This window comes from Entelurus aequoreus, linkage group LG05 (genome assembly GCF_033978785.1).
Source record: "Entelurus aequoreus isolate RoL-2023_Sb linkage group LG05, RoL_Eaeq_v1.1, whole genome shotgun sequence".
NCBI classification, from domain to species: Eukaryota; Metazoa; Chordata; class Actinopteri; order Syngnathiformes; family Syngnathidae; genus Entelurus; species Entelurus aequoreus.
Window position 1 is genome coordinate 75,903,812 of NC_084735.1, and position 10,103 is coordinate 75,913,914.

Below are 10,103 nucleotides of genomic sequence, written 5' to 3' on the forward strand. Positions count from 1 at the left end.
ATTTCACCCTTCAACTCACTAAACGGCAAAAAAACTTAATATTACTTATTTTAGCGCTCTAGCTAGGGTAAGCTAAAAAAAAAAAAGATTACAAACCACATCAAGTTGGATCTCAATGTCAAGCCCTTTTGGAAAGCCTCCTAAATCTGGTAATATTTAGTAATTATGTCCTTATATAATGATGCAGTGACCAAGGATAATCACCACATGAGTTGTTTACAAATGTTACGATAACAAGTCACGAATTATATTGCAAAAAACCACAAGTCGTACCTCAAATTAAAGCCCTTGAGGAGAGCGTCCTAGATATGATATTATTTTGTAATTATGTCCTCATATAAGTATACAGTGATCAAAGAGAGTCACCATATAAGTTGTATACAAATGTTATGATAAAAAGGTCTGGTAACGAGGTTGAGAATTATAGTGCGAAAAAACACAACAGGTCATACCTCAAATTAAAGCCCCTGAGGAGAGCTTCTTAGATATGGTATTATTTTATAATTATGTCCTTATTTAATGATGCAGTGACCAAATATAGTCACCATATAAGTTGTTAACAAGTGTTACGAAAAAAGGGTCTAGTAACAAGGTCGAGAATTATAATGAAACAACCACATCGAGTCATACCTCAAATTAAAGCCCTTGAGGAGAGATTCCTGGATCTGGTATTATTTTGTAATTATGTACTCATATAATTATGCAATAACTAAAGATAGTCACCTTATAAGTTGTTAACAAAATATTTTGTCATTGTGTAGTCATATGATAACGCAGTTGCTGAAGATGTTTAACCTCTAAGTTACATTAAAGGTATCTTGTTACAGGGTCACAACATGCAGCACAACTAGCCTTATAGAGTTGTGTCTCAAATCAAAGCCCTTACTAGGAGCTATTATTTAGTCATTATGTCACCATATTGTGATGCAGTGACCTAAGATAGTCACCATATAAGTTGTTTATAAATGTTACGATAAAAGGGTGTGGTAACAAGGTCGAGAATTACAGTGCAACAAACCACATCAAATTGAACTTCAAATTAGAGCCACGGATGAGATAGTTCTAGATCTGGTTTCATTTTGTCATTATGTAGTCGTATGATAACGCAGTAGACAAAACGTAAAAGTTGGGTTAGAAGTGTCACGTAACAAAGTCAATAATTGCTGTGCAACAAACCTTATGGAGTCGTATCTTAAATTAAAGCCCTTGATGATAGTCTACGTGATCTGGTATTATTTGGTCATTATCGATGTTCCCTCTAATTGTTCATGTGTCTGAGCAAACACAAAAACTCCCTGAGCATTCAGTGGAGCACATGTGAGCAACATCACACGTGGCAATGCCAGCAGCACACCTATCTCAAACCAATCTTTTATAATAACACTCAAATGAGAGGAGTCATTTTCATGAGATTATTTTGTAATATTAGTGATTTGACCCACTTGTAATGAAAATAAAAGAAATCTTGTTTTTCATAAGCTATGGATTAGTATTGTACAGTATGTCTGGGTGGGAGTCCTGCTTTGGAAATCATGTGTACCCCTTTCAGAGATCACATTTAGTTCCCCTTAAACATCCTCATGTTGCACAATGAAATGTAAGCATAGGATGAAGTGTGCATTCCTGTAACTTTCTCTAGTAACAGCATTCCATGATTAATATAAATAAATTAACATTAATAATAAATGACAGTAGAATAAGCACACGTATGACTGAGGAGTCATAGTGTAACTTTGTGTGGTGTTTGAGTTGTCCGACTTTTTGTGTGGCCATAAACGCACCAGTGGCTTAGTGGTATGCGTGTTGGTGACAGATGACAAGTTGGTTTTGGCCTGGTTTGTATGGCAGAAAATTACTAGTTTTTCGAGATGGAAGTTTTTTACTCATGTTTTTGGTGTGGTTATGGCCGAATATAAACAGTTTTGCTCAATAAAGTGATCGATATAATTCCTGTCCTCGAAGCATCTCGATAGACGTTACAATAATTGAACGGTGTTCAATTGAACGGTGTTGACGAACACCGTTAGGGCCGCTTGTTGTCACTGTCACTCAGAGTTGCATTGCAAAATTACACAGAATATATGTGTTTATTTTGTTTAGAATTCAGATGGGTTTTGATCTGGTCCGCGGCATATATTTGCTGTGCGCAGAGGACGCTTGAGCAGTGCGCAATTGCGCAGGCGCGCGTCTTAGAGGGAACGTTGGTCATTATGTCATCATATATTGATGCAGTGACGAAAGATAGCCACCATATAAGCCGTTTACAAATGTTACGATAAAAGGGTCTCGTAACAAGGTCGAGAATTATAATGAAACAACCACATCGAGTCATACCTCAAATTAAAGCCCTTGAGGAGAGATTCCTGGATCTGGTATTATTTTGTAATTATGTACTCATATAATTATGCAATAACTAAAGATAGTCACCTTATAAGTTGTTAACTAAATATATTGTCATTGTGTAGTCATATGATAACGCAGTTGCTGAAGATGTTTAACCTCTAAGTTACATTAAAGGTATCTTGTTACAGGGTCACAAAATGCAGCACAACTAGCCTTATAGAGTTGTGTCTCAAATCAAAGCCCTTAATAGGAGCTATTATTTAGTCATTATGTCACCATATTGTGATGCAGTGACCTACGATAGTCACCATATAAGTTGTTTATAAATGTTACGATAAAAGGGTGTGGTAACAAGGTCGAGAATTACAGTGCAACAAACCACATCAAATTGAACTTCAAATTAGAGCCACGGATGAGATAGTTCTAGATCTGGTTTTATTTTGTCATTATGTAGTCGTATGATAACGCAGTAGACAAAACGTAAAAGTTGGGTTAGAAGTGTCACGTAACAAAGTCAATAATTGCTGTGCAACAAACCTTATGGAGTCGTGTCTTAAATTAAAGCCCTTGATGATAGTCTACGTGATCTGGTATTATTTGGTCATTATCGATGTTCCCTCTAATTGTTCATGTGTCTGAGCAAACACAAAAACTCCCTGAGCATTCAGTGGAGCACATGTGAGCAACATCACACGTGGCAATGCCAGCAGCACACCTGTCTCAAACCAATCTTTTATAATAACACTCAAATGAGAGGAGTCATTTTCATGAGATTATTTTGTAATATTAGTGATTTGACCCACTTGTAATGAAAATAAAAGAAATCTTGTTTTTCATAAGTTATGGATTAGTATTGTACAGTATGTCTGAGTGGGAGTCCTGCTTTGGAAATCATGTGTACCCCTTTCAGAGATCACATTTAGTTCCCCTTAAACATCCTCATGTTGCACAATGAAATGTAAGCATAGGATGAAGTGTGCATTCCTGTAACTTTCTCTAGTAACAGCATTCCATGATTAATATAAATAAATTATCCTTAATAATAAATGACAGTAGAATAAGCACACGTATGACTGAGGAGTCATAGTGTAACTTTGTGTGGTGTTTGAGTTGTCCGACTTTTTGTGTGGCCATAAACGCACCAGTGGCTTAGTGGTATGCGTGTTGGTGACAGATGACAAGTTGGTTTTGGCCTGGTTTGTATGGCAGAAAATGACTAGTTTTTCGAGATGGAAGTTTTTTACTCATGTTTTTGGTGTGGTTATGGCCGAATATAAACAGTTTTGCTCAATAAAGTGATCGATATAATTCCTGTCCTCGAAGCATCTCGATAGACGTTACAATAATTGAACGGTGTTGACGAACACCGTTAGGGCCGCTTGTTGTCACTGTCACTCAGAGTTGCATTGCAAAATTACACAGAATAAATGTGTTTATTTTGTTTAGAATTCAGATGGGTTTTGATCTGGTCCGCGGCATATATTTGCTGTGCGCAGAGGACGCTTGAGCAGTGCGCAATTGCGCAGGCGCGCGTCTTAGAGGGAACGTTGGTCATTATGTCATCATATATTGATGCAGTGACGAAAGATAGCCACCATATAAGCCGTTTACAAATGTTACGATAAAAGGGTCTCGTAACAAGGTCGAGAATTATGTGACAAACCACATCGAGTCGTATCTCAAATTAAAGCCCTTAATGAGAGCTTCCTATATCTGGTATTATTTTGTATTTATGTCGTCAAAGGATGACACAATGTCGACAGTAACCATACACCATATAATGGAGTACAACAAATCACATCGAGCCATAACTCAAATCACAGATCTGTTTGATATTATTTTAGCAGAATAGTCTTACGATGATGCAATGACTAAAAAACAGATTTTTTTTGGCCTCATTATTTGGTCTCAGTATTTTAGAACACTTTTTTGGTCTCCAGACTGCCTGGAGTCCAAGTTGTCCAGGATTGACTTGGCCAACACACTGCGGGAGCAAGTTCAGGAGCTGTTCAACAGGAAGTACGGCGAGGCACTAGGCATCAAGTACCCGGTGCAAGTGCCTTACAAAAGGATCAAGAACAACCCGGACTCTGTCATCATCGAGGGACTCCCACCGGGGATCCCCTTCAGGAAGCCCTGCACCTTTGGCTCCCAGAACCTGGAACGTATCCTGGCAGTCGCCGACAAGATTAACTTCACCATCACCAGGTTGGTATCGCATGTTGTTAAATGTTGTCAATGTTAGCGAAACAAATGCATACAAATTGCTTTTTTTTTTCCAGACCTTTCCAAGGCCTCATTCCAAAACCTGGTAAGAACACCAAAAGATTGTTGACTAACTTTGATTCAGGAGTGTCCCCATTTTCAACTTTTTCACTTCCGATACTTGAGCCTTGAGTTTTGGCCGATACAGTTATTAAGCCGATACGATATCAGCACATACTTTCATTATTTTGTAGTGTGCAATGTTAAAAAAGGTTTGATCGAGTGAAATTACTCAAAGAACAATGGTACATATTAAAAACGGTAACCTTATGACAGATTTATGCTTTTGATGTGCATTGGTAATTAGGTTTTTTTTAACGATACCTCGTGGCCACAATAATTCATTAAATTAAGATCAAGGCGCAGCAAGTTGAATAATGCGGACACGTTTGTTACTGCATACTTTCTAATACGCTTCTGCTTTGGAGACTTTGTATGTGTAAGTAATATGCAACTATAATCATTTGACAGTTGTTTGTATTGACAACTGTACTCTTTTAGACTGCAATATTGGGGCGGTATAGCTCTGTTGGTAGAGTGGCCGTGCCAGCAACTTGAGGGTTCCAGGTTCGATCCCCGCCTCCGCCATCCTAGTCACTGCCGTTGTGTCTTTGGGCAAGACACTTTACCCACCTGCTCCCAGTGCCACCCACACTGGTTTAAATGTAACTTAGATATTGGGTTTCACTATGTAAAGCGCTTTGAGTCACTAGAGAAAAAGCGCTATATAAATATAATTCACTTCACACACACGCACACACTCACACACACACAGCAGGCCTAGACAGGAGGAGGACAGAGTGTAGTTACACAGAACATCAGAGGGTCAAATGTGCGAGAAAATGAGAGCAGACAGTGTTGACAAACAATGTTGCAACCTTGTGTGGGAAGCGCGGGTGCAGAAACACAAAAGAAGAACCCCTGTGGGTTGCAGAAACTGGCAGAGTAATTTTCCGTGCAACGTTCACATTGTTGTTACTCAGCCGGCGTTTGTGGGTCTGATGGACCCTTTGCATTTTGTGGCTTTTAATGCCTCACAATCAAACACTTTTATGTTAAAATACTGAACAGATGTTTATTGGAATAAGGTAAACATCTGTTCAGTATTTTAACATTAAAGTGTTTGATTGTGAGGCAACGGGTCCATCAGACCCACAAACACTAGCTGAGTAACAACAATATGAACATTACACAAGGGTTAAAGGAGGTTGCCTACAGCCACAGCTGTTTTTTTGTTGTTGTTTTTTTTACTGGAGACCCAGGCGGTTAAAGAAAATGCACTAAATTTTCTATTTATCTTTATCAGCACCTCGCAGAGTCACTTTACTCAAGAAGGCGTACGCTTCCATAAGCGGTGAGTTTGTTGTCAAAAACATTTGTTTGCGTTTCAATGGCGCGTCCGTGACGTTATTGTCTCGTCCCGCTAGACGACGACGACGTCAACCGACTCGGAGAGAAGGTTGTCCTCAGAGAGCAGGTCAAGGAGTTGTTCAACAAGAAATACGGTATTTGTTTTTAAGACTAATACTTGGAGTCGGTTGTTTTATGTGGTTTCACGCAGTGTTGTGTTTATAGGCGAGGCTCTGGGCCTGGACCGTTCTGTGGTGGTGCCGTACAAACTCATCCGCGGCAGCCCCGAGTCCGTGGAAGTGGACGGTCTCCCGGACGACGTCCCTTTTCGCAACCCCAACACCTACGATGTGGTGTGCCTGGAGAAGATCCTGCAGGCCGCCGAGAAGATCACGTTTGGCGTCAAGACGCAATTACAGTGAGTGCGGAGGAATGTTTGCTGGATGAATGCAAATAAATGAATAAAATATGGTGACCGAAGATTTGTGATCGTGACACTTTACTAAAAAAATTGCAGGTGAGTGTGTGTGTAAGCGCCAAGATGCTGATAAAACGACAAAATATAAATAAGAAATGATAGCGAGCATTAAATGACAGCGTTTGAAAATAATCGTAAGTTTGTGTGCGGATCACAGGCCACAGATTTTTTCGGATCACGTCTAAATTTTGCATGGTTATAACATAACTTGATATTTTAACATGCGCCAACGTGGTATTTTTTCCATTTCGACAAAGTAATGACTTATCTTGTAAGTTATTAGTTAATGTTCCCAAATTAGCCAAATAGTTTTTCCTGCTAGGTAAAAATAAGGTTGTAAATATTTTTGGACTTAAAAGTAAATAACATAATAAATTCAAAAGTGCAAAAAATAAATCGCATTGAATTTTTTAAATCACATTTTTGTGTGCGGAACACAGGTCAGTTTTATTCGGAATACTTACAAATTTCGCTTGTTTGTAACACAACTTAAAAATCTCGAAATGTGCCAAAAACTGTATTTCTTCTGTCTTTAATTTCGGCAAATTATTTATTTTGGAAGTAATTATGATCTAATCTGGTCCCAAATGAGCCGCATAATTTTTTCTTCCTGCTATTAAGGGTAATAAATATTTGTGGATTTTTAAAATAGTATTTCTTTAAAAAGTGCAAAAAATAGGTCACATATCTGTATATTTTTTCAAACATAAAAAAACTACGTATTTTTGTGTGCAGAGTGCAGCTCAGTTTTATTCAGATTACTTTATAATGTTGCTTGTTTGTAACACAACCTAATATGTCATCATGCGCCAAAAACAGTGTCTTTGTCTACAAATTAAATACATGTAGGACTTTTTATATACATATAAACACGTATGTATGTGTGTATATATATGTGTATATATAATATGTATATGTTTTGTGTGTGTTTATATATATGTTTGTGTATATGTATATATGTGTATATGTATATATATATGTGTATATGTAGACGTGTACCGTATATATAATATGTATGTAGTATGTATATATAATGTGTATATATAAAATGTATATGTGTATGTGAGTTCCTTAAAAAGGTAGAAAAGCGCAATACAAGTATAACCCATTTACCATATATATAATGTGTGTGTATATATTATATGTATAAGTATAAATAGGTATATGTTTATATAATATGTATATGTTTCTTATTTTCATGACCATTTACATTGTAGATTGTCACTGAAGGCATCAAAACTATGAATGAACACATGTGGAGTTATGTACTTAACAAAAAAAGGTGAAATAACTGAAAACATGTTTTATATTCTAGTTTCTTCAAAATAGCCACCCTTTGCTCTGATTAATGCTTTGCGCACTCTTGGCATTCTCTCGATGAGCTTCAAGAGTTAGTCACCTGAAATGTTTTACACTTCACAAGTGTGCTTGAAGCTCATGGAGAGAATGCCACGAGTGTGCAAAGCAGTAATCAGAGCAAAGGGTGGCTATTTTGAAGAAACTAGAATATAAAACATGTTTTCAGTTATTTCACCTTTTTTTGTTAAGTACATAACTCCACATGTGTTCATTCATAGCTTTGATGCCTTCAGTGACAATCTACAATGTAAATAGTCATGAAAATAAAGACAACACATTGAATGAGGTGTGTCCAAACTTTTGAGGAAAAAAAAATAAAATAATTTTTAATCGATTTTAAAAAAATGTTAATCGATTTAGAATGGGGTTGACTAAGAATCGAGATTGGGTTGTGAATCAAATGTTTTGTGCACTCCTAGTAAAAACCAAACATTTATACAAAATGTAGTTGTGTATGTTTGTGCGCAGGAGAACAGTTTTTAGGGTTTTTTAGGTGTGTTTATCAATACACACATTGAATCTCTTGCTTTTTTTATTGTAGTGTTGACTTTAGTGTCATTTACCAACTTGACCACTAGGTTGAGCACCTTTCAGTGTTTAGTCCACTTGCATTTTTAGTTGATTCCAAAACACAATTAAATAGCTTTGGTGAAAACCTTTGTTTATGATCAGTCACAATTGACAATGTTTCTGTCCTTTCGTAGCCCTTTTGCAGAACGCTGCGGCCAGTCTTGCAACACGGGTACGTAGCCGCGCTCCACACCAACGCTGACAACTTTCCCCCGACATAAATAAAGTCAAAAGTGATTTTGTGTTGGTAGCAGCAGCAGCAGGCGACGCCTCCACCAGTCGACGGAAGCGCAAACGAGTCCAGGAGAGCCATCGAGTGCCCGCCTCCTCCGAGCTGGCACCGTCAACCAATCAGATTCCAGTAATGGTGCGTGTCCCTTTAAGTTGAAGTCAGTCCTGTTTGTTTGTGTCGATAATAGCTGCCATTGTTGGTTGCAGCAGTGGCCAATGTACATGGTGGACTACAGCGGCGTCAACATGCAGGTTCCCGGCAAAGTCAATTACTGAAGTCCCCCGATTTAACGTCGGGCCTAAAAGATGGACCCCCGTCACTGCGTCGAGAACAATCTCCAGGTGGACATTTTGGTGGCGAAGGTTTGTGAAAAGGCGTCCGATTGTATTGCAAAGACGGTAATCTTTTTTTTTTTTTTTTTTGTCTAACTTAGCTGAAGCGTTAAACTACGGCCCGCAAAAAAATGTATTACTGACACAGTTACATCCGTCATATTCAAATGTTTGTACTTTTTATTTATTATATTTATTGAACTATAACATTATGTGCAGGGATGTATAAAAAAAAGTAATCTGTGGAAGACGACAACACTACCGCTTGCTGCTAGGGGGCGCCTGCGAGTCACACATGCAGTGGATATAGAAAGTCAGCATTTTTATTTTTTTTTAGAATAAACTTTATATAATAAATTAAAGTATGAGGGCGACCCAAATAGGGGCTGCAGGCAAATATTGTACTTTGATCTGTTTTTGGACTGTTTGAATAACCTTTTTTACTCAAATTACAATATTTTTTTTCTCCAGGATCCAAACTTACAAATCATATGTTACCTTAATATTGAAATATAAAGTACACCGAATATATGTTGGCCATTTTGACTCCCAACATTTACATTAAAAAATGTCTCCATATATTTTCGTGCTTTACAATCTATTTCTACAAGGTTGTTAATAAATGAAATATACATAATCATTTGAAATTTAGTTACCCAAACATACTAATATAAATCATGTATTGCAGTGGTTCTCAAACTTGTTTTCACTAAGTACCACCATAGTGACCAACATTAAAATACTGTAGCATAGTAGACCTAAGTATACAGTACATTAAAAAACAAAGCAGAGGTTTTATTTACCAATTATATTTATTATTTTTGGCCACTAACATGACACAGTTCGAGCAGTAACTGTGTTGTGAATATAGGAAAATCAAACACTGAACTTGAATGTATTGCCATAAATTTAAAGTTTGCCTGAAAATTATTAAAAAGTCAACAGGAAATTTTGGCCATTTTGACTCACAAACCCCTTTTTTTAATTAAAAGATGCCCTTAAGATACTTTTTTTTTTTTTTTAATGTAATTATACACATACAGTAAGTCACTTTTAATTGAAGTTTTACAATTAAAAGGGACAAGCGGTAGAAAATGGATGGATGGAATGACTTATCATGTTTTCCTTTTACATAATAAAAACCTGTTTTATTTAAATTTGGGTTGCTCCTCAA

At 37.2% G+C, this 10,103-nt stretch overlaps 1 protein-coding gene across 5 annotated transcripts in view; it reads left to right on the top strand.

The window, feature by feature from the left end:
- The window catches only part of gtf2ird1 (GTF2I repeat domain containing 1), a 70,715-nt gene extending 61,451 nt beyond the window's left edge, over nt 1-9,264 (top strand). For 2 of the 5 annotated variants that reach the window (XM_062048929.1, XM_062048928.1), the window contains exons 20-27: nt 4,284-4,551; nt 4,626-4,654; nt 5,915-5,962; nt 6,036-6,113; nt 6,184-6,376; nt 8,500-8,537; nt 8,617-8,732; nt 8,804-9,264. In XM_062048929.1, the coding sequence (XP_061904913.1) occupies nt 4,284-4,551; nt 4,626-4,654; nt 5,915-5,962; nt 6,036-6,113; nt 6,184-6,376; nt 8,500-8,537; nt 8,617-8,732; nt 8,804-8,872 (839 nt within the window). In that variant the 3' untranslated portion in view covers nt 8,873-9,264. The remainder of the gene's footprint in view (nt 1-4,283; nt 4,552-4,625; nt 4,655-5,914; nt 5,963-6,035; nt 6,114-6,183; nt 6,377-8,499; nt 8,538-8,616; nt 8,733-8,803) is intronic. The other 3 variants (XM_062048931.1, XM_062048933.1, XM_062048930.1) reach the window with 3 other exon arrangements.
- The last annotated feature ends 839 nt before the right edge of the window (nt 9,265-10,103 follow it).